The sequence below is a fragment of the Furipterus horrens genome, unplaced genomic scaffold (assembly GCF_987537825.1).
Source record: "Furipterus horrens unplaced genomic scaffold, mFurHor1.1.pri manual_scaffold_6, whole genome shotgun sequence".
Lineage (NCBI taxonomy): Eukaryota > Metazoa > Chordata > Mammalia > Chiroptera > Furipteridae > Furipterus > Furipterus horrens.
This window is the reverse complement of record NW_028327176.1, coordinates 73,719,496-73,744,749: the sequence shown is the minus strand read 5'-3', so window position 1 is coordinate 73,744,749 and position 25,254 is coordinate 73,719,496. Positions and strand designations below refer to the sequence as shown.

Below are 25,254 nucleotides of genomic sequence, written 5' to 3'. Positions count from 1 at the left end.
TCAGCAAGCTTAAAGAAAACTACAAAGAACTCCAGGGAAACTACAAGGAACTTACTTAGATTTACACCAGCATTAAAAAGGACAGAGAAGCTATCAGTAAGAGCCAGGAGGAAATAAAGAATATAATTTCTGAATTGAAGAACACAATAAAAGGAATCAAAAGCAGGCTAGAGGAAGCAGAAGATCAAGTCAGTGAGCTGGAGGACAAACTGGAAAAAAAATTCCCTGACAGTGCAACAAAACGAAAAAAGACTAAAAAAGAATGAAGAGGTTTTAAGAGAGCTGAAAGACAACATGAAATGTAATATCCATATCATAGGAATAACAGAAGGAGAAGAAGAGGAGCAAAGGATAGAAAACCTGTTTGAAAAAGTAATGATCGGAAGTTTCCCTAACTTGATGTGAGAAAAAGTCACACAAGTCCAAGAAGCACAGAGGGCTCCAATGAAGATGAACCCAAACAGGTTCACTTCAAGAAACATCATAATTAAAGTGGCAAAACTCAAAGACAAAGAGAGAATCCTAAAAGCAGCAAGAGAGAAACAGCTAATAACATACAAGGAAGCTCTGATAAGGCTATCATCATATTTTTCAACAGAAACGCTACCAACCAGAAGGGAATGGCAAAGACATTCCAAGTAATGAAAAGCAAAAGCCTACAACCAAGACAACTCTTCCCAGCAAGGCTCTCATTCAAAATGGAATGTGAAATAAGGAGTTTCCCCAGACCAAAGAAGGCTAAAAGAATACATATCCACCAAACCAGCATCGCAAGAGATGCTAAAGGGAATGCTTTAAGAATATAAAGAAACAGAGAGAGACAGAGAGGAACACAGGTACAAAGCGAAAAAATGACAATGAATAAGTACCTATCAATAATAACGTTAAATGTAAGTGAATTAAATGCACCAATCAAAAGACATAGGGTAGCTGAATGGATTAGAAAGCATGACTCACATATATGCTGTCTACAAGAGACCCACCTCAGAACAAAAGGTCTACACAGACTGAAAGTGAAGGGATGGAAAAAAAAATATTTCAAGCAAATGGACATGAAAAAAAAAAAAAAAAAAAAGCTGGGGTAGCAATACATGTATCAGAAAAAGTAGATTTTACAACAAATGCCATAAAAAGAGACAAAGAGGGACATTTCATAATATTAAGGGAACGATCCACCAAGAAGATATAACTCTTGTAAACATATATGCTCCCAACATAGGAGCACCCAACTATATAAGGAAGATCTTGAAGAACTTCTAGAAGGATACTGACAGCTACATACTCATAGTAGGGGACTTTAACACCACATTGTCAACAATGGACAGATCTTTGAAGCAAAGAAACGCCAAGGATTTTGAGACATTGAACAACACTCTAGATCAAATGGGCTTAATTGATATATACAGAACTTTTCACCCCAAAGAAGAAAAATATACATACTTAGCAAGTGCACATGGAACATTTTCAAGAATAGAACACATGGTAGGACACAAAACAAGCCTCAACAAATTCAAAAAAATTGAAATTATATCAAGCCTCTTCTCAGATCACAAAGGCTTGAAACTGGAAATCAACTTCAAGGAAAAAACTCAAAAACATTAAATTCATGGTGAATGAATAACATGTTTTTAAATAATGAATGGGTTAGCAATGACATCAAGGAAGAAATCAAAAAGTTTCTGGAGACCAATGATAAGGAACACACAACATCCCAAAAACTATGGGACACAGTGAAAGCAGTCCTGAGAAGAAAGTACATAGCAATACAGGCCTGCCTAAAAAGGATAGAAGAATCTCTAGTTCCACTGTCTTTGCTGTTCTCTGGATACAAGAACTAGAGAAACAACAACAAACAAATCCCAGAGCGATTAGAAGGAAGAAAATCATCAAAATCAGAGCAGAATTAAATGACACAGAGACTAAACAAACAATTCAAAAGATCAATAAAACCAGGAGCTGGTTCTTTGAAAAGATAAACAAAATTGACAAGCCTTTAACCAGACTCATCAAGAAAAAAAGAGAGGGACCCAAATAAACAAAATCAGAAACAAAAAGAGGAGAAATCACAACCGACACCACAGAAATACAAAGGACTGTAAGAAATTACTATGAACAACTGTATGACAAGAAATTTGACAACCTAGATGAAATGGACAAATTTCTGGAAACATAAAATCTTCCAAAACTAAATCAAGAAGAAGCAGAAAACCTGAATAGACTGATAACAACTAGTGAAATTGGAGGAGTAATTAAAAAACACCCAGCACAAAAAAGCTCTGGAATGGATGGCTTCACAGGTGAATTTTACAAAACATTTAGGAAAGAACTAACTCCTATCCTTCTCAAACTACTCCAAAAAATCCAAGAGGAGGGAAGACTCCCAAACTCTTCCTATGAGGCCAGTATTACCCTAATTCCAAAAGGTAAAGACACAACAAAGAAAGAAAACTACAGGCCAATATCGCAGATGAACATAGATGCTAAAATCCTCAAAAAAATATTGGCAAACTGGATCCAGCAACACATTAAAAATATCATACACCACGATCAATGGGATTCATCCCAGGGATGTAAGGATGGTTTAATATTCATAAATCAATAAATGTAATACACCACATAAACAAAATGAAAGACAAAAATGAGATGATCATATCAATATATGCTGAAAAAGCATTTGCTAAAGTACAGCACCAACTTATGATGAAAACACTCAGCAAAATGGAAATAGAGGGAGCATACCTCAACATGATAAAGACCATATATGAGAAACCTACAGCAAACATCATACTCAATGGGCAAAAACTGAAAGCATTTCCCCTAAGATCAGGAACAAGACAAGAATGTCCACTCTCTCCACTCCTATTCAACATAGTCTTGGAAGTTCTAGCCACAGCAATCAGATAAGAAAAAGAAATAAAAGGCATCCAAATTGGAAAAGAGGAAGCAAAACTGTCATAATTTGCAGATGACATGATAGTATACATAGAAAACCCTATGAACTTGCGGTCAAGATGGAGGCCTAGACTGACACGCTCCGTCTCCCTCCACAACTAAGGACTACCACTACCGCAAAATCAGAAATAATCAGAAGTTCCAGAAAACAAAAACAAAACTACATGGAAGTCCAACGTATGAAGTTATAAAGAAGTGGTGCTCCTCCAGATGGGTAGGAGGGGCGAAGCCGGGGTGGGGAGGTCAAGCTGTGCTGGCAGTGGCTGCTGAGGCGACGGTGGCAGGACAGTGGTAAGCACAGACACCCGTATTTAAGGGGAGGTAAGAAGCACCTGGGGAGCACACCTGGCTGCAAACCAAACCCATCAGCTTGTGATTCCAACACCGGGGGAAGCAGACCCCCATTGCATCGGACTGTGCGGGCCGGAGGGTGTGGGGATGAAGGAGGAGGCTCCCAATTTCTCAGTGGAGAGTGAACGGCAGGAATCCATCTTGGACCCCAGTCCTCACACAAAGCGCCACAGTGTTGTAAGAAGGGTCGCCCAGTAGTGATGAATACACATCTTCACCCCCTATAGTGTAGGAGGTGTGACAGCCCCGCCCAGGAAACAAAGGTAAACACAGAACTTTCAGGATGGCACAGATCACGATAGAGATCCTGGTGACGCAGCTGACCAGACAGCAAATATCTAATGTAATGGCTCAGCAAATAGGAAATCTTTATGAGGCATAGTTCAGCGCTTTGGTTATAAGAATGCTTACAGACCTAACAGCAGATCTTAAACAAGATGGGGAAGGAATAAAGGCTAGTTCTGCTGAAATGAATGAAAACACATATGAAACTGGTGGTGAGGGAAAGAAAACAAGGGATCAAATCAACAAATCGAAATATAAGGAAGGAACAAATAGTCAACCAGTGCAGAAACAGGAAATGAAAATGAGGAAAACAAGGAGAGGCTCAGGAACCTCTGGGATAGCTATAAGCAGGCCAACATCTGAACTTTTGGGTTGCCAAGAGGTGAAGAAAAATAATTAGAAATTGAAAAATTATGTGAAAAAATAATGAAGCGGAACTTCCCTAACTTGGGGAAAGAAATAGACTTACAGGTCAGGTCCAAGAAGCACAGAGAGTTAAAAAAAAAAAAAAAACTGGACCCAAGGAGAACCACACCAAGACACATTATAATCAAAATGTCAAAAATTAAAGATAAAGAGAGAATCTTAAAAGCAGCAAGAGAGAAAAAGAGAATTACATACAGAGGGGTCCCAATAAGACTATCAGCTGATTTCTCAAAAGAAACTCTGCAGGCAGGAAGCAACTGGCAAGAAATATTCAAAGTAATGAAAAGCAAAAATCTACAACCATGATTACTCTATCCAGCGAAGCTGTCATTCAGAATACAAGGGTAGAGAAAGTGCTTCCAGGACAAGGTAATACTGAAGTTGCTCATCAGATCCAAACCACTGTTATATGAAATATTAAAGGGACTTGTTTAAGAGAAAGATGATCAAAACTATGAACATTAAAAGGAAAACTGTATCACAACAAGCAACAACAGAAGCCAGGGAACTGAAAGAAAGGCAAACTAAGTAGGCAACGAGAGTGGAAAGAGAATTATAGGTATGAGGAACATTTTGGGGGTGGTCAGCAGGGAAGGGGACGGGGGGAAAGGGAGGGAGATGGTACAGAAATAAGAAGCATAATAGGAGGGAGTGGATAGAAAAATGTTGAGAAGAACTATATGCACAACCAATGGGCATGACTAAGAGGGGGGGACAATGGGAGGGAGGGGTGTCACTGGGTGGAGGGAAACGAAAGGAAAAGAAATTTGGACAACTGTAACAGCATAATCAGTAAAGCATATTAAAAAAAAGAAAAGAATGCCCTATGGAGTCCACCAAAAAACTACTCAAACTAATAAGTGAATTTGGCAAAATAGCAGGGTACATAGTCAATATTCAGAAATCAAAGGCATTTCTGTACACCAACAATAAAATACCAGAGATAGAAACTAGAAAAAAAAATTCCATTTACTATAGCAACAAGAAAAATAAAGTACCTAGGAATAAACTTAACCAAGGAGGTAAAAGACCTGTACTTGGAAAGCTATAGAACACTGAAGATAGAAATTAAATAGAAACAAATGGAAGCATATACGATGTTCATGGATGGGAAGAATTAACATCATTAAAATGTCCATACTACCCAAAGCAATTTATAGATTCAGTGCCATCCTTATTAAAACACCAATGACTTATTTCACCGACCTAGAAAAAATACTTCAAAAATTTATATGGAACCAGAAAAGACCCCGAATAGCTACAGCAGTCTTGAGGAAGAAGAACACAGTAGGAGGAATCACATTACCTGATATCAAACTATACTTTAAGGCCACTGTAATCAAAACAGTATGGTACAGGCATAAGAACAGACATATAGATCAATGGAACAAACTAGAGAGCCCGGAAATAAACCCAGTTCTATATGGTCAACTAATATTTTACAAAGGAGGAAGGAATATGAAATGGAGTGAAAAGAGCCTCTTCAAAAAATGGTGCTGGAAAAACTGGACATGAACATGAAAAAAAAAAAGAAGAAGGAGGAGGAGGAAGAGGAGGGGGAGGGGGAGGAGGAGGAGGGGGAGGAGGAGGAGGGGGAGGAGGGGGAGGAGGAGGAGGGGGAGGAGGAGGAGGAGGAGGAGGAGAAGAAGAAGAAGAAGAAAGAAACTAGACCACCAATTTACACCATACACCAGAATAAACTCAAGATAGAAAAAAGACTTAAATGTAAGCCATGACACCATAAAAGTCCTAGAGGAAAACATAGGCAGGAAATTTTCAGATATCCCATATAGCAATATTTTCACTGATATATCTCCTAAGGCAAGGGAAATAAGGGAAAGAATAAACAAATGGGACTACATCAAACTAGAGTTTCTGCTCAGTGAAAGAAAACAGCAAGATGAAAAGGGAACCATACGGGAAAACATATTTGCCAATGATACCTCAGAAAAGGGATTGATCTTCAAAATATATAAAGAACTGATATGACTGAACACCAAGAAGATATACAATCCAGTTTAAAAATGGGCAAAGGACCTGAATAAACACTGATCCAAAGAGGACATACAGAGGGTCCACAGGCATATGAAAGAATGCTCAACATCACTGGCCATCAGAGAGATACAAACAAAAACCACAATGAGATACCGCCTCACACCAGTCAGAATGGCCATCATCAACAAATCAACAAACAACAAGTGCTGGCGAGGATGTGGAAAAAAGGGAACCCTAGTGCACTGTTGGTGGGAATGCAGGCTGGTGCAGCCACTATGGAAAACAGTACGGAATTTCCTCAAAAAACTAGAAATAAAACTGCCTTTTAATCCAGCAATTCCACTGCTGGGATTATACCTGAAGAATCCTGAAACACCAATTCAAAAGAACCCCTATGCACCCCTATGCTCATAGAGGTGTTATTTACAATAGCCAAGTGCTGGGAACAGACTACGTGCCCATCTATAGATGAGTGGCTCAGAAAACTGTGGTACATTTACACAATGGGATATTATGCAGCAGAAAGAAAGAAGGAACTCCTACCATTTGTGACAATGGATGAAACTTGAGAGAATTATGCTTAGTGAAATAAGCCAGGCAATGAAAGAAAAATACCATATATTACCTAATACAGGAGACTAATGAACAACACAAACAAATAAGCAAAATTGAACCAGAGGTATGTAAACATGGTGCAGACTAACAATGATAAGGGGGTAGGGGGTAGGGAGAGAAGAGGGGTAAGAAGGGGAAGGGTCTAGTCAAGGAATTAGTATAAATGACCCATGGACATGGACAACAGTGTGGGGAGTGACTGAGAGAAGAGGTGGTGGTGGGGAAGCAATGGGGGAAAAAGTGGGACATTTGTTATAGAAAAACAATAAAAAAAAAAGAGAAACATTGTATGTACATAGGACAATGACACCATAGTCTGCTTCAAAGTAGGCACCTTGGGACCTCACACAGTTCTCCCAGTCGCCATCAGCTGCCTTGTCATATATTCCTGAATCTTATCGATGGTCTGAAATCTCTTCCCTTTCAAAGGTGACTTCAGTTTTGGGAAAAGCCGGAAGTCACAAGGCACCAAATCTGGGCTGTAGGAGAGCTGAGTTACCTGGGTGATTCGATATTTCACTAAAAAACTCTGCATGAGATGTGATGCATGAGGGGATGCGTTGTCATGATGAAGCTGTCAATCACCAGCTGCCCATAGCTGCAGCCTTCTGAATCATCTGAATAGTTTCCACAGAGAAATGTTCAAGCTTAATGCAAAATTTGACGCAGATTTGCTGCTCTACTCGCTCAGTCATTTTGAATGCAACGGCCACAGAGTATACATGCCCACTCAATGGTGTCTACTGCCCCTACTGACTAGTGCAGTGAAGTCGTCAATGTTCATGCATGCGCATTCCAGTCCACTCTCCTTGGCTGCCGGGTTACATCAATGTCACACAAACCATTCTCGTTATATTAACAATTGGACTTTTTTCGGACAGACCTCATATACATAGAACAATTTATTATGTTGTACACCTAAAACTACTACAATTATATCTCAATTGAAAAAAACATAGGCATTACTTCCAGATGTCAAGACAAACAAAGAATCATTCCTCATTAGAGGGAGCTAAGGGTCCTAGAAGAATGGCTGACTCCAGATTTGGTGCAAGGAAAGAATCGGGTGAGCCTGGAACCTCACACCATGTTAGAAAAAATACTGTGCTCAAGGAAAGAACAGAGGAGCCAGCATGCTGGGCCTTCACTTCCTACATTTCATAACAATAAAATAATGGATATAACATTCCCTTTGATATCTAACAAAGAACACGTATTGAGAATATATAAAGAACTTCCACAAGTGAATGAATCCAGTTTTTTTTGTGAACAAAAGACTTGATAGTTGGTTTTTACGAACCAGGGGTACGGACTTGGGGGGGATTGCTGGGGGAGGGGGGTGCTGGGTGGAGGGGAGCAAGGGGGAGAAAATTGGAACTGTTGTAACAATATAATCAATAAAAAACATTTAAAAAAATAAATAAAAGAAAAAGACTTGAGCAGTCACTTTCAAAAAGTAGATATCTAAACATAAAAAAACCCTTGAAAAAGTGATCAATACCATACGTGCTCAGAAAAAAATGAAAATTAAAACCATATGAGAGACCACTACACATAAGCCAGATGGTTAAAATTTAAAAGACTAAAACTACAAAGTGTTGACAAACTGGAACTCTGATGTTTTGCTGAGAGAAAACCACTTGATGTTATTTTCTGAAGCTCAAAAAATGCCTGCTCTATGACCCTGGAATACTGCTCCTAGGCTTATATGCTCAAGAGAAAAGTATATACCTACCAGAAATTCTCATAGCAGTTCTATTCAGAACAGCCAAAAACTGGAAATAACTCAAATATTCATCAACAGTAGAATGGAGAAACAAACTGTAGTATATATTCATACAGTGGAATACCATAGCATCAGTGAAAAAGAACCAATTAGTGATACACGCAAGATGGTTCAACCACACAAAATATGGAGTAAGGAAGCCAGGTAGAAAAGAACGCTATACACTATATGATTTTATTTAAATGATGACCAAGAACAGCTAAAACTAGTCAAGGATGACAGAAAATAGCAATGATTATTAGAAGACAGGGAGGTGAGAAGTGGGGAAGATGAGGTGGGGGGATGGGTTGACTGGTGGGGAGGTGGAAACAGAAAGCTCTTCTTTTCATAAAAAAGCCAGTCACCAAATATAGAAGGAATAACAGAATTTACAAACACTATTTTGTAAGTCCAATCTAATAATTTTCAGGCAAGGATCATCAATGGAGTCCAAAAACACTAGATGAAAGGCTGTTGGGAAACAAAATATTCATAGATTACTTATTATGTCTAAAGGGAGAGACTATTAATTATAATGAGGGAATTTGGACAACACGTGAACAAAGCAATCAAACTCAGCATTAGGAAAACAAGACAAACGGTCATCTTGAATCTCTTGCACGTGGCTTAATGAAAATTACACATCTATGTAGCTTTATTGCCAAAAATGCTTAATTTGCATCTAATCATAAGAAAATAATCAGAAAAATGGCCTGGACTCCTCAAATATTAATGTCATGAAGACAAAAAATGGTGGAAAGATAATCTTAGACTGAAGGAGACTTAAGAGGCAGGATGAATAAATGCAATGCGTAATCACTGTTTGGAAACTGGACAGTGGAGCTGTAAGTAACATTAGGGATCACTGCATATAAATTTAAACTGACCATATGTTAGATAATATTATTGTAGAAATCTTAGATTTCTTGGGTTGAATAAGTTGGAGAATGTACTTGCTCATAAAAGATACATGCTGATACATATTCTTATAAGATATATGACATTACAAATGAAATGTCATGATGTCAGCAATTTAGTTTCTAAGTAGTTCAGAAAGAAGAAACATACACAGACAAAGATAAAGAAAATTTGGTCAAAGGAAAAGAAAAAGAAGTAAAGGAAGAAAGAAGGGGAAGAAAGGAACTCTGCTCTCTTCCAGTTACATCAATAATTGTGGGAGCAATGGTTTCATTGTGAAAACAAATGGGTTAATAAAAGCCTGCATTTCTAAGGACAAACAAAACCAGAAATTTCCTGCCTTACATCCCAACCTTAACAACTTGGGACTTTGGAATTCAAAAGCCACTTGAGGCCAGAAGACTATACATGACTGGAGCAGGGTGGTAAGGTAGTTCTGGGACACCACATATAGTGGAGACCCTCAGAGAAATAGGAGACAGAAAATAACTTTAACCACCAAAAATGGGAGTACATAGGGTCACATATATCTAGCACTCCCCATACTTGGTGATAGAAGTTGGAGGTGGGGTGATTTTTCCCTAGCAAATCATAATCATAGACCTGTCCCCAGGAGGGTTTGGCATTTGAAGTAATATTTCCTGCGTAGTCCAGGAAATCTTAGTTCAAAACATGACTTTATTTAATTCTTCTTTGGAGAAATACCCACAACACAGGTCTTTCATAGTAAGATCAGAAATACTTTGACTCACAAGTCATCATCATGAAGTCATGGAAAAACTCAGCCAGGTAAAAGTAGGACCACATCCTTAAAGGGCTGAGAAAAAAATTACAGGCACCATAGACTTTTATACCCAGTGAAAGCACACATTAAGAACTGGAGCAAAAATAAAGGCCTTGTTCAACAAAAACATAAGTCCTATGGGTTCTCCTTCTCTCTGGAGAACCCTGACTAATACAGAGTTTGGTACCAAGAATGGTTCTAGAGAAAAAGAATTTTAAGGGTGAGTTTTCTGAGTTGCTTCTGTGAGTTCTAATTGGCTGTCTAATGTGATTAGATTTAAAGATGCTGATGACTCTCTCCAGTAGTAAAGAGGGTACTAAGAGTCCACATGGAGTGTCTGGCAATAGAAATACACAAAATATCTGCACTGGATTCTTGTAATCAACCTTTTATAGAAGCATGTAACGGGAAGAAACATTTTTGGAAAACTAACTGTAGTGCAAGGAAATGCCTAACATTAAGCTTTTTTTATTATAATGTAATGCCTGATATTAGGCTTTTGATTGCCAAGGAATCCATCTCTAAAAAATGCATAGCCAGCTACAGAGACAGAGCCAGGCAACCACAACCATAGAATCCCCTTTTAGAAAACCCTAGGAAACCTAGATAACTGACTGTTTCAGTGACCCTGCTTTCCCCTTACCACACCCTAATTCTGGCTCTTATGTTTTAAATTTGTAAATCACAATATGGCCCTTGAATGTGCCATGTATCCTCCAGTGTTTGTAAGTAATAATTTTTTTTAAGTTCCTTGATGGTTGGTGCTGAGGTGCAACCTGCAATTATAATAAGAATCACAAAGGCTGTTCCAGCCACAACACTGGCTCCAGTCAGGGAATGTCCCACATTCTTAGCCCATACATTATTATAAGCTGAGACCAACGCAAAACACCAACAAATGCAATAATGGTGACTGGTTACTCCTAATGTTGCTGGAAAAAGTGTTAAAAAGAAAAAGGATACAGTCAAGAGATTCAAATTCTCAAGTGCACATGGAACATTCTCTAGGATGGATCACATGTTAGGTCACAAAACAAGTCTTAACAAATTTGAGAAGATTGAAGTTACACTAAGTAGCTCTTCAATGAGATGGTGAAGTAGCCTCCCCAGCAGATGAGAGAGGCAGATCTTTGTGAAGACCCTCACTGGCAAGACCATCACCCTCATGGTTGAGCCCAGTGACACCATTGAGACTATCAAAGATAAAGTCAAGACAAGGAGGACATCTTGCCTGACCAGCAGCATCTGATTTTTTGTGTGCAAACAGCTGGAGGATGGCCACACTCTCTCAGTCTACAACATTCATAAAGAGTCCACCCTGTACTTGGTACTTTGTCTGCAGATGGCATTATTGAACCCTCCCTCTGCCACCTCACCCGGAAGTACAATTGTGACAAGATGATCTGCTGCGTTACTCCCACCTACACCCCTGTGCTGTCAACTGCCACAAGAAGAAGTGTGGCCACACCAACAACCTGTGACCCATAGAGAAGGTTAAATTAAGTCCTTCCACCACCTTCCCAACCCACAGGGAAGCCTTCTGCCTGAACCTCATGGCCCTGGGGCCTCAATAAAGTTTCCCTTTCATTGACTGGAGCAGGGGGAAAAAAAGAAAGAAATCATATTAAGTATCTTTTCCAACCACAATGGAATGAAACTAAAAATTAGTAGCAAATAAAAACTGGAAAGTGCACACATATGTGGAAACTAAATAACACATTCTTGAACAACCAATGAATCAGAGAATAAATCACAAAAAAATTTAGAAAATATCTTGAGACAAATGAAAACAAAACCACAACATACCGACACCTATGGGATGCAGCTAACACAGTACTAACAGGGCAGTTCATAGTAGTAGATGCCCAAATTAAGAAAGATCTCAAGTCAACAACCTAACTTTACACTTCAAGAAGGTAGAAGAACAAATTAAGTCCAAAGTCAGTTGAAGGAAGGAAGTAATGAAGATTAAAACAAAAATAAATAAAGTAGAAAATAAACAATAGAAAAAAAAAATGAAACTAAGAGTTGGGTGTTTTAAAAGGTCAAAAAAACTTATGGAGCAGAATGAAATAAAAAACTATACTACACCATCCCACCACCCCACCACCCCAGCACACACACGATTATGGTGGTGGTCAAACAGATATTACATTTGTCAAATTTATCATACACTTTACAAGGGTGAATTTTATTTATGTAAAATATACTGCAATAAAGTTGGTGTTATAAAAGACCCCAAAGTCAGTTCTTTGAAATGACTAGTGAAACTAACAAACCTCTGGAAATGTAAACAAAAGAAAAAAGAGAATACAAACAAGCAATTCTGGGAATAAAAAGGACATAGCTACAGATAAAACAGGGATTTTAAAGAAAATAAAAATATTTTGAACAATTAATGGTAAAAAATAGATATTTTTAGAAAAACCTAACTTTAAAAATTACAAGAAGAGCCCTGGAGATGTAGCTCAGTTGGTTAGAGCATTGTCCTTATATGCCAAAGTTGCAGGTTCTATCCCTGGTCAGGGCACATACAGGAATCAATCAATGAGTGCATAAATAAGAGGAACAATAAATCTCTCTCTCTCTCTCCCTCCCTCCCTAAAATTCAATAAATAAAATTTAAAAGGGAAAATATGTCCAAAGATAGTACATCTGAATAGCCTCTACAACCAATCAAAACTCACACCACACACACAATAACCTCAGTTTACCAGGTAAATTCTAAACATTCAAGGAACACAACCCCTTTCAGGGTAAGAAAATCACTAAATTGGGTAAATCCCAGAAATGCAGGTATTCTTTAACATTAGAAATTCCATGAAAGGTGTGTGTTGGGGGGCGGGGGGCTAGTAAAGTGTAAAGGGGGCCAAATATAATGAAAATGATTTGACTGTGGGTGATGGGCACACAGTGCAATATACAGATCATGTATCACAGAAATGTATACTTGAAGCCCATATAATCTTATTAACCAGTGTCACCCCAAACTTAATTTCAAAAGAAATAACTAGAAAATCCATGAATATAGTTTACTACATTAACAGGTTAGAGAAAACCATATAATCATCTCAAAAGATGCAGATTTAATTGGTGTTTAAGAAAAATCATTTTTAAAAAGATAAAAAGACACATTCCATTATATTTGTAGTCATTTTTATTGGGCCATACCATCAGAAAGCATACATGATGGACAGGTCATATAAAGGACCTATAAACAATACATCATGGTTATATAGCACTTGATAGCTTACAGATCACTTTGTACCCATTATCTGCCTAATCTAGTCACTCTCAAGCAGGTATGACACTTTAAAAAACATATAAATGAAGAAACAGATTTAAAAAGGTGAAGTGATTTGTCCAAAATCCCAAATATTTTCATTCTTTATTTTGTTGGTTCTCTGATGTCCTGTGTTATATATCAAATTAAAATGACAGCTATCTAGCTATAGATAATATATAATTTAAAACACAAAAATCTGTATTCAGTTCTCTAGTGTTTCTCACATGCTCTTGGAACAAGGAAATAAATAAAAATGTTTAACTCCATAGTTTATATTCTTAGTCATATCTATCTTTCCTTCCTCAAACTTGCAATCTACAATTAAAGACTGGTATTTCCCCTGTTAAAAAAGTAGTTTCTCCAAAGTTGGATGAAGCTGCAGCCTCGTTGTTTCTACCAACCAACTTAGCAGCTTCTCTGGGGAACAAGTGAGCATTCCCTCTTGGTAGTTAACCCTGACTGGTTACAAACAACCTAGGTATGCCACAACCTCTGACACACTTGACATGGCAGTTCAGGGTCAAAAGGCAGGATGTCATGAGAGAGGTGTAGGAGTACTCTTCCCTATTCCTGTAAGTACAGTTAAAATCACAACATATAAAACAATGTAAGAATATTCTGAAAGGTGAAGATACAGGGAACCTGAATAATGACAAAGCACTGAGTCCCTTGGGTTTTCCTTTTGCCTCATCTATCCCAGGCTGGGTTCCGAGGAAGCTGGCAACCCAGAAATGCCACAGGTATAGATCAAAAAAGGTCCAAGAAAAGTGCTCTTTTGAGCCAAAAGACTAGCAAAGGAGCAGCCTCTCAAGACAGAAAATTTTTAGACAATAACCACCCTCCTCCAGCCAAAAACCATGGAGGAAACTTCAGCCTTTATTGATAACAACAAAGGCCAAGTGGGGTGCCTACACGTCCACCCTCACCAAGATGTAACCCCACCTTGGAGTGAAGTCAAAGAAGGTCAAGTGAGGAGACAGGATTTTAAAAAACAATGGAGACCATGTTGGGAGACCAGGCTTCTAACCCTACCCAGAGTCCTGACGTCTCTCCCTTCATTACTAGTTTGGAAAGTGGGGGCCTAATGGAGGGTCAGGACTTTCACTAATTACCAATAGTCATGAGGTCACTCACCACCCAACTCTACCCCATGGTATCAGTGGAGACCATGTACAGAGCAGTAACGAGACACTCCCGGCCCTCCCAAGCTGGGTGATATCCGTGGGACCCCAGTGTGCATCTGTAATTCCCACTTCTGCCCAGTAGCATTGAGGGCTCCTGCCCAAATAGAGGCCAATGATGAACCTGGACTTCCAAAAGCAACTTACAACATTTCCTCCCCTACGGCTGTGTCAGAGGCCAGCCCAAGCAGGAGATTTAAAACAGTATACAGTCTCCTAACATAATACCCAAAATGTCCAGCTTTCAACTGAAAATCACACATCACAGGGAGAACCAGGAATATCTCAACTTGAATGAGAAGACAACCCACAGATGCCAACACTGAAATGATCTAGATGTTAGAATGATGTTAGATTAAAACAGCCATAATTAAAATGCCTCACTAAGCAATAATAAACATGCTTGACAGAAACTTAAAAAACAAAGTTTCAGCAAAGAAACAGAATAAAGAAATCAGATGGGACTGAAAAATACAATAACAGAACCCAAAGATGGGCTTGCCCACAGAATGGAAGAAACAGAGATTAAAATGAGTGACCTTGGAGATAGGACAATCAAAAATACCCAACCAGGAGAGAAAATTTCTATGGAAGATTGTGCCCCTCCCCCCACCCCGCCCAAACTCATATGTTGAAGCCCTAACTTCTAATGTGACTATATTTAGACGTGGGGCTTTTAAAAGCTAATTAAGGTTAAAAGAGGGCAAAACTGTGAAGTCCTAATCAGACAAGGTTGGTATCCTCTAAGAAAAGACAACTCATTCTCCCTTTCTCTACACACATGCACTGAGAAAGGGTTGTGAAAACACAGCAAGAGGGTGGCTCTTTGCAAGCCACGGGGAGCGCTCACCAAAACCAAATCAGCTGGCACCTTGATCTCAGACATTCAGCCTCTAGAACTGTAAGAAATACATTTCTGTTGTTTGATCCCCCTAGCCTGTGGTATGGCAGTCCAAGCCAGCTAAGACAGATTTTTGGTACTGCTAAGGCAGATTTGGGGTGCTGCTATGGCAAATACCTAAACGTGTGGCAGTAGCTTTGGAACTGGGTAATGGGTAGAGGCTTGAAGGTTTTTGAGGTAGATGGTAGAAATACAGATGTTAAAGGCCATTCTGATGAGGTCTCAGTCAGAAATGAGGACATGTTACTGGAAACAGGAATAAAGGCGATCTTTATTGTAAAGTAGCAGTGGACTTGGCTGAACTGTGTTCTTCTGTTTTGTGGAAGGGAGAACTTGTGAGCAATGAAACTGGATATTTAGCAGAGATTTCTAGGCAAAGCATTGAAGGTACAGCTTGGGTCCTCTTCAGTTTATAGTAAAATGTGAGAGAAGAGAGATGGATGAAAGAATTAAGCAAAAAGGAAAAAACTTGATTTGGAAAATCCTGTCTACCTGTACTGCAATATATGAGAAAGCTTATTCAGCTCTTGCTGGCTAGCATTCTACTAGAGAGGTCATGGGTGTGACTCATAGATATAATCAATCATCTTAACAGAAATTGAGATGAAACACTGCCAATGGTACTAAAGGGGAAAACACTAGACAAAATGAAGGTAAGCTGTCAGACTTCTTATATCCTACAAGGTCAGACAGTAGAACTACAAATGTGCCTGATGCTGCAAGCAAAGGGGAGAATAAATTTAGATATCAGGTTGCCTCCTCGGTTTCAAAGGTGGAGAGGATGTCCCTTAAGTGTCAACAGGCCACATGGGCTCAAACTAGTTTTGGGGGACAGGGCTACCTGTTGGGACTGCTGCAGCAATGGGTTGTGAATGTGGGACCCCTTCCTCAGCGGGTCTGGAAGGTAAGGCATCAAGGTCTGATGGAATTTGCCCTGGCTGGTGTGGACTGAACAACATTCAATTCCTGGTCAGGGCACATGCCTGGGTTTTGGGCCAGGTCCCCAGTTGGTGGCGTGCAAGAAGCAACCAATTGATTTCTCCCCCTCTCTTTCTCCCTCCCTTCCCCTCTCTCTAAAAATAAAATCTTAAACAAAAACCACAAAGATCTGATAGAATATGTCCCACTGGGTTTTGGACTTGCTGGGAACCCATTACCCTTTCCTTCCTTCCTACTTCTCCTTTCGGAATGGGAACATATGTTTTGTGCCTGCCCCATCATTGTACTTAGAAGCACATAACTCTTCTGGTTTCACAAGTTCACAGCTGAAGAGGAATCTGCCTCAGGATGAATTATACCTCAAGTCTCACCCATGTCTGATTTATGTGAGACTTTGGACTTTAGAGTTGATGCTAGAATAAGTTAAGACTTTAAGGGTTGTTGGAATGAAATGAAGATATTTTGCTGTGAGAAGAACATTAATTTGAGGGCCAGGGGAAAATGCCATGGACTGAATTGTGTCCTCCCAAAATTCATATGTTGAAGTGCTACTTCCAAATATGACTGTATTTGGAGAAAGGGCTTTTTGGAGGTAATTAAGGTTAAATGAGGTCAGAAAGCTAGGGTCCTAATCTGATAGTGCTGGTGACCTTTAAAGAAGAAGAAAGATCTCTTTTTTTTTTTTTTTCCACAGGCATGCATCAAGGAAAGGCCACGCAAGGATACAACAGGCAAGAAAGCCAAGAAGAGATCACCAGAGACTAAAGCTGACACCTGGATCTTGGACTTCCAGACTCCATAACTGTGAGAAATAAAATTCTTTTGTTTGAACTACCCAGTCTATAGCATTTTGTTGTGGCAGCCTGAGCAGATTAAGATAAAAATATACTAAAAAACAATGAACTAGAGCCTCAGGAAACTGTGGGATTACAAGCAAAGACCTAACATGTGTATCAGTGTCCTGGAAGGAAACAAAGGGTGGGACTGGGGGGTTGAAAATGTATTCAAAGAAGTGATTGCTGGCCCTGGCTGAATAGTTCAGTTGGTTAGAGTGTCTTCCTAATACGCCAAGTTGCAGGTTCAATCTCCAGTCAGGGCACACACAGGAATCAACCAATGAATGCATAAATAAGTGGAACAAATCAATATTTCCCTTTCCTTCCCTTTCTCTCTCTCTCTCTCTAAATTCAAGCAAAAAGTAAAAATTAAAAAAAAAAAAACTTATGTCTAAAAATTTCCCCAATCAGGCAGAAGACATAAAGCTATAGAATCAAGCTTAGCAAACAAGATAAACTCAAAGAAATCCACACACAGATACATCTAAGGTCAAATGTGGAAACTAAACACACAGCACTCAAAAAGTTTCCAATAACCTTCAAAATTTCAATTAAAAAAAAAGTATATGTATTATGTCATCTGCCTCTATCCAAGAGTAAAATGGTGAAAGGCAGGTATTTCAAAGACTTCAAATTTTCACAAGCTAATATGCAGTGTCAGTTCAGGTCGACAATTAAATTTTACTATAACACGAGAAAGTGTAAAGTACAAACTACAGAGAATGAAGGTAAATCTTCATAAATACACACACTATCAGGTAATTCAGATAACTTAAAACAGACTGAACATCAAAGGTCCCTCTGTACTCCTTCTTTCTAGGCTACAGGTCTGACCCTGGCAGTTAACGTGATTCTCAGTAGATGTCTCAATAAGCAGGGTCTAAAAGACACAAAGTGCAGAAGCAAACTGCCAGGCCAATGTTCTCTGGCTTCAGAGGAAGCTGCTCTCATGGAAACTTTGCAACTGACTCACATGCTTCATTTTTTCCTGGGTGTGAATAATCCTCTGAGTAGCTATCTCAGTCAACCGTTTCCCCCTCAAGAATTGTTGAATGAGATAACTACTCAGATGATAATCACACACAGGAAAAATTTTTACAGTCTTTTATCCAGTATGAATTCTCTTTTGCTGACTAAAGGCTCAATGCTTACTAAAGGCTTTTCCATATTCCTTGGTTTTCCCCCCAGTATGAATCTTCTGATGTTGAGAAAGGGATGAACTCTGACTGAAGGCTTTTCCACATTCCTTACACTTATAAGGTTTTTCTCCAGTATGAGTTTTCTGGTGTTTTGTGAGAGATGAGCTCTGGCTGAAGGCTTTCCCACAATCATTACACTTGTATGGTTTCTCTCCAGTGTGTGTCCTCTGATGACGGATGAGGGCTGAGCGGTCACTGAAGGCTTTGGCACAATCGTTGCATTTATAGGGTTTCTCCCCTGTGTGAGTTCTCTGGTGTTGAGTCAGGGCTGAACAGTAGCCGAAAGCTTTCCCACATTCATTACACTCATAAGGCCTCTCCCCAGTATGAGTTCTCTGGTGCTGGATGAGGCCTGAACGATCACTAAAAGCTTTCCCACACTCATTACACTTATAGGGTTTCTCCCCAGTGTGAATGACCTGATGCTGGGTAAGAAACGTGCTTTGGCTGAAGGCCTTTCCACATTCATTACACTCGTAAGGTTTCACTCCAGTGTGAATTCGCTGATGTTGAGTGAGGTATGAGCTCTGATTAAAGGCCTTCCCACATTCATTGCACTCATAGGGTTTCTCTCCAGTGTGAATTATGTGATGCCGAATAAGGGCTGAGCGGTGACTAAATGCTTTCCCACATTCATGACATTTGTAGGGTTTCTCTCCAGTATGAATTCTCTGGTGAAGAGTAAGGTGTATGCTCTGGCTAAAGGCTTTACCACACTCATTACACTGGTAGGGCTTTTCTCCTGTGTGAATTCTCTGATGCAAAACAAAAGCTGAGTAGTAACTAAAGGCTTTCTCACATTCATTACACTTCCAGGGTTTCTTTCCTGCACAAATTCTCTCATGCCTCATTAGTTCTGAATTTTGCTTTAGGTTCTTTTTAAATGAATCACAATTACGTAGTCTCCTTCCTTGCCGTTGAACAAGTAATGACCTATGACCAAAATTTCTTCCAAATTCATCACGTCTCTCCCCAGAAGTTTTCTTCTGAGTGACAACTTCTTGTACTAAATGTTTTTCATGGTTTTCCCACTGACTCTCTATAGAATCCTCACATCCACTGTCATCTTCCTTTGGAAATCTTTGTATTAACACCCCAGGGGCTGACTCCTCTTCAGAAACATCTTGCTCTGGAGTTAGCTCCTTGCTTTCTGGTGTTGTCTCCCAGTCTAACAGAAACAAAAATGCACATGTATCATTTCCTATACTGAGAGTAAAGTAATTGCTGTGGTAGGAAAATAATAAAGCAAACAAAAATGCTACAGGGAACACGTGAACTTGAAATCTCTCAAAAATAGCCTTGTCATCTTGAGAGAACACAAGAAAAGAAAAATGACTGGGAAAGGAAGTGCAGCTGCAAACAGGGAGAGGGTAAGTAGGCACTCACAATTCCTCTATCCAGCAGTAGGAAATGAGAAATAATAACGAAATAAGGCTAAGCAGAGGTGATAAAGAACAGAGTCTGGGGAAATGGGGCTGGAATCAGAGGACAATGGTTTCTCAGAGATCACCCACTGGCTACCACCACACTTTCAAAGATGTGGATTTGACCCTGTCACTTCTGTCAGACTGAATTACTGCAATAGACTCCCAGCTGATTATACTTTCTTTAGTCTAATCTTGTCTAACTGAGGCAGCAGAATCCTGCTAAATTCCCACAGTGAGGTACTTATTCTGCCAGTTCTGTATTTCTCTACCTTTTTTTCAAGGCCTTTGATTGTCTACCTGCCTAACCATTTTACCTTCTCTATTCTTCAGCTTGAACCCTTAACACTTTGTGCCTCAAGGATGATTATCATTAGCCAATCTTTTCCCATTCTAAAATGTCCCACTCAGCACTAACAGACTAACTTTCCAGAACCATCCCTCTTATACAAAAATCTCTATTGGTTCCACTGTCTTGAGATAAGATGCATATTAGCATTCAAAGTGGTCAAGATCTACAAATTCAAATCATCACAAAGCTTACTAATTAAGAAGCATCTGGTCATCTCTGATTATCCTACACCCAACAAACTGCAAAGAGTAAAACAAAACCAAGTTGTTTTTTTTTTAAACGAATAGCATGTAGAGGGGAAGGTCAAACCCCCATATGCTCACATTGGTCTCCAACCTGTCAGAATATCCTCCCAAAAACCCTAGGCTTCCTAGTAAGTGTTTTTGGGGAAAGCTTCACTGCTAAAAATGTTTATGTATTTTCAGGCTCAAATAGTCTTTATTATCCATCCCAACCATGATGGTACATAAAAATAAATTAATATGATCTAATGTTCTTAACTACATGTTCTAATTAGGGAAGTGCCTAGGATTTTAAAGAACAAATAGGTAGAAATAGGTTAAAGGTAAATGGACTTCCAGTTAAAAGGAGTTGGATGAATTAATGCCCCCAGTGTTCATGGAGAGCACACAGTTAGTGAGGAGAGTAAGACATGTGCCTGTCTGGTGTTAAGGCTTCAGGCTGGAGAACAGAGAAGGTAAAATGGTAAGGCAGGTAGACTATCAAAGGCTTTGAAAGAAGGCAGAGAAATACAGACCTGGCAGAGTAAGAAGTTCACTGTGGGGAATTCAGCAGGATTCTGCTGCCTCAATTAGATAAGATTAGACTAAGAAAGTATAATCAGCTGGGAGTCTATTGCAGTAATTCAGCCTGACAGAAGGAACAAGGTCAAATTCACATTTTTCAAAATAAGTTACTAGGACTCAATCAACAGCTATCATTTGCTTAGCTTATAGCCAGTTACTGTTCTAAGCATTTCTCGTGGGTTTTTTCATTTGATCCTCACAGCAAACTTATAACTTAAGTGCTATGATTATCTTCATTACAGTGGGGGAATTTGATTCACAGAGAGGATAATTCACTGTTTAGAGGTCACAGAGCTAGTGAGTAGCTGAGATTGGCTTTGGACCTAGGAAGACTGGGTCCAAAGTCTGCACTCCTAACCATATGCTATGCCGCCTCTGCTTAGATAGAGAAGAAGGCAGGGAAAAACGAAAGAGATCAATTTGTAGTCAATGCTGTAAGACAAAAAGTCACATTATCCTGCAGAGATAAAACAACATACTTGAAAAAGCCTGGTTTAGAGCTTTGCACCCATGCAAATTATTACTATACATATTATATATATATATTATAACATACATTAAAATGCTGGTTTCATTTCACCTTATGGGGAAAAAGAATTAAGTTTGAAAGAGTGGGAAGTATTTACTTTCTAAAAAATAAAATTATGAATTTATAATAGGTCATTATCCATAGAGGGTAAGTGTGGCATGGAAAAAAGGAACTTCAATTTTTCCATGGATCTAGCAAAATATGGAAAGACTTCTGCACAAGCATTTCAAAGATGCTTTTCCCATTGACCATCTAGGTTTTAAGGTCCCTGTTTCCAACACTCACTCACCGAGACTAGTGGCTTTTGAGGCTTCTCTCTCCAGCTTCTCTCCACACCCCAATTGAGAGATTACATCAGGCTTGGAAATCGGAAGTCCTTTTCATGGGAAAAGAGAAAGAAGTCTGGTAAAAAGCCCAGGGTTAGCTCTTTGGTTGTCAGGAAAGACAGTATAAGAGGTAGGTTTTAGATTTCTCCCTCACCAGTGTTCAGGGAAAAGGCAGAAAGGTTAATACAAGGTCTATTTGAATTCAGAACAATTGAGTCACTTGTTTTACCTCTCCCTACTAAAAGAATAAGCACCTATTTCTTAAGAGGTGTTTTCATTAGAACTTCAACTCAATATCCTTAGTCAGGGAGAAAAGAAATCTGCTACCACCTGGGCAAATATGATTTTTTTAGAAAAAGGTACCTGACTTCCAGCCAAGATGGAGGCCTAGATTGACATGCTCCATCTCCCTCCACAATTAAGAAGGACTACAACTACCACAAAACCAGAAATAATTAGAAGTTCCAGAAAATAAAGCTACATGGAAGTCCAACGTATGAAGTTATAAACAAGTGGTGCTCGTCCAAATGGGTAGGAGGGGCAAAGCCCGGGCAGAGAGATGAAGCTGTGCTGATGGCTGCAGCGACAGACTGTGGTAAGCACAGACACCCATATTTAAGGGGAGGAGAAAAGCGCCCGGGGACCACCGCTGGCTGCAGACTGAACCCGTCAGCTCGCGATTCCAACACTGGGGAAGGCAGACCCCCATTGCCTTGGACTGTGAGGCCCAGAGGGCATGGAAACAAAGGAGGAGGCTCCTGGTCTCTCAGCAGAGAGTAATGGCAGGAATCCATCTTGGACCCCTGCCCCCACACAAAGCGCCACAGCGTGGTGAGAAGGGTCACCTGGTAGTGACGTGTGCATAGAGCTCTGCCCCCAATAGCGCAGGAGGTGTGACAGTCCCGCCCAAGAAGGAAAAATAAACAAAAATGGTCAGGATGGCAGGAATCATAACTGGAATACCAATCACGCAGCTGACCAAAAAGCAAATACGTGAATTAACCAATGAACAAATAGATAATCTCTCTGAGGCTCAGTTCAGAGCTATAGTCATAAGGCAGTTTACAGAATTAACAAAAGATACTGAACAAGACAGGGAAGGAATGAAGCTAGTCATGCCAAAATAAACAAAAACACATACGAGACAATTGGTGAGGAAAGGAAAACCAGGGATCAAATCGACAAATTGGAGCATAGGGAAGGAACAAACAGTCAACCAGTGCAGAGAGAGGAAAGAGAAAGTGAGGAATACGAGGAGAGGCTCAGAAACCTATGGGACAGCTATAAGCGAATGAACATCCAAATTATAGGGTTGCCAGAGGTGAAGAAGAAGAATTAGAAATTAAAAAATTGTGTGAAAAAAATAATGAAGCAGAACTTCCCTAACTTGGGGAAGGAAATAGACTTACAGGTCCAGGAAGCACAGAGAGTTCCCCAAAAAAACTGGACTCAGGGAGAACCGCACCAAGACACATTATAATCAAAATGTCAAAAATTAAAGATAAAGAGGGAATCTTAAAAGCAGCAAGAGGGAAGAAGAGAACTATGTACAAAGAGGTCCCAATTAGACTATCAGCTGATTTCTCAAAGGAGACTCTGCAGGCAAGTAGGGACTGGCAAGAAATATTCAAAGTAATGAAAAGCAAAAATCCACAACCATGATTACTCTATCCAGCGAAGCTGTCATTCATAGTAGAAGGGCAGAGAAAGTGCTTCCAGGACAAAGTAAAACTGAAGGAGTTCATTAGATCCAAACCACTGTTATATGAGATGTTAAAGGGATTTGTTTAGAAGGAGGAGGATCAAAACTATGAACATTAAAATGAAAACTGTATCACAACAACCAACAACAGAAGCTAGGGAATCAAAACAAGGGCAAACTAAGTAGGCAACGAGAGTGGAAAAAGAATTATAGGTGTGGGGAACATACAGGGGGGAGGTCAGCAGGGAGGGGGAAGTGGGAAAAGGGAGGGAGATGGTACAGGAATTAAGAAGCATAGTAGGAGGGAATGGAGTAGACAGGAAGATGTTGAGAAGAACTATATGCACAACCAATGGGCATGGACTAAGGCAGGCGACAACTGGAGGGAGAGGGGTGTCACTGGGTGGAGGGGAGCAGAGGGAAAAGAAATTGGGACAACTGTAACAGCATAATCAATAAAACATATATTTTTAAAAAGGTATCTATTTCTAACTCTAAGAGTGTTAAAACCACATTCAGAAACAAAAAGCAGAAATTACACATCTCAGGTCTTTCAGGAATTAAGACTATTTGAATCTAAGAAACTCAGAGCTCCTAGCACTGAGGAAGCAAAGGTACCACACTGAGTAAAGTCACAGGGGGACGAGGAGCCATCCTTACCCAGCAAGACCAGGTTCCTATGCTTCTCAGGCACATCTTCCTGAGCAGGATTCAGCTGCCCCCACTGGGTGAGAGCCTTGGCCATATCCCTGATCATGAGTGACTCCTGAAAAACCAAACATATCTGTGATCACCAAAGGACCTCCTTCCAAGGGCCTCTGGGAAGGACTCAAACTGACAGCATAGAAGGAAGACAAAAGGACAGGAAAGTTAGACAAAATGACCTCTAACAGGCCTTCCAACACAAAGATTCTCTGGTGAAAAATAATCACCCCTTACCCATAGAGGACATGTCCCAAGATCCCAAGCAGATGTCTGAAACTGCAGACAGTAAAAAATCCTATATATACTATGTTTTTTCCTATATATACATATCTTCCCACTTAAAAGAAGCATTTATGGCTTGTCTTTGGTGTATCTGAATTGCCACCATCCCCTTTGTGCTTTGGGGCCATTATTAAGTAAGGGCGACTAGAACACAGCCACTGCGATACTGACAGTCAATTTGATAACCAGGGCAGGTCCTAAGTGACTAACAGGTGGGCAGTGTAAACAGTGTGGAGCCACTGGACAAAGGGATGATTCATGTCCTGGGCAGGATAAAGCAGAATGGCACAAGATTTCATCATGCTACTCAGAACAGTGCACAATTTAAAACTTATGAATTACTTATTTCTGGAATTTTCCACTTAATATTTTTGGAGCATGGTTGACTGCAGGTAACTGTAACTGCAAAAAGCAAAACTGTAGATAAGGGCAGACAACTGTATTTGTAGCCACAGACTGGCTCCTTGCCTCCATGCATTACGTCTGCACGTTACCTGCAAGTAGGAAGGAAAGCACCTTTGATGTAAAATCTGAAGGTACAATACTACATTATTAGTTTATGTGCAACAGATTAAATTATGGAACTATAGAAAGCCTTGCTATAAAGGGGGGCCCAAAAAACAAAACAAAATGAAATTCTCTTCTGGAGGGCAGGCCCCTTGTAGTACAGTCTTCCCCCACTAGGTGATGGTTCT

At 39.7% G+C, this 25,254-nt stretch overlaps 1 protein-coding gene and 1 pseudogene across 1 annotated transcript; one reads left to right on the top strand and one right to left on the bottom strand.

Annotated features, from left to right (window-relative positions):
• The first annotated feature begins 10,780 nt into the window (after positions 1–10,780).
• Positions 10,781–11,665, top strand: LOC150006512 (ubiquitin-ribosomal protein eL40 fusion protein pseudogene; annotated as a pseudogene).
• Positions 11,666–18,001: 6,336 nt separating this feature from the next.
• ZNF892 (zinc finger protein 892) lies at positions 18,002–24,344 on the bottom strand. The gene is made up of 3 exons (XM_090281775.1): positions 24,233–24,344; positions 21,834–21,920; positions 18,002–19,601 (listed from the first exon to the last, which is right to left on the bottom strand). The coding sequence occupies exons 1-3, from the start codon at positions 24,327–24,329 to the stop codon at positions 18,376–18,378; spliced, it is 1,410 nt and encodes a 469-aa protein (XP_090137901.1). The 5' UTR covers positions 24,330–24,344; the 3' UTR covers positions 18,002–18,375.
• Between the last annotated feature and the right edge of the window lie 910 nt (positions 24,345–25,254).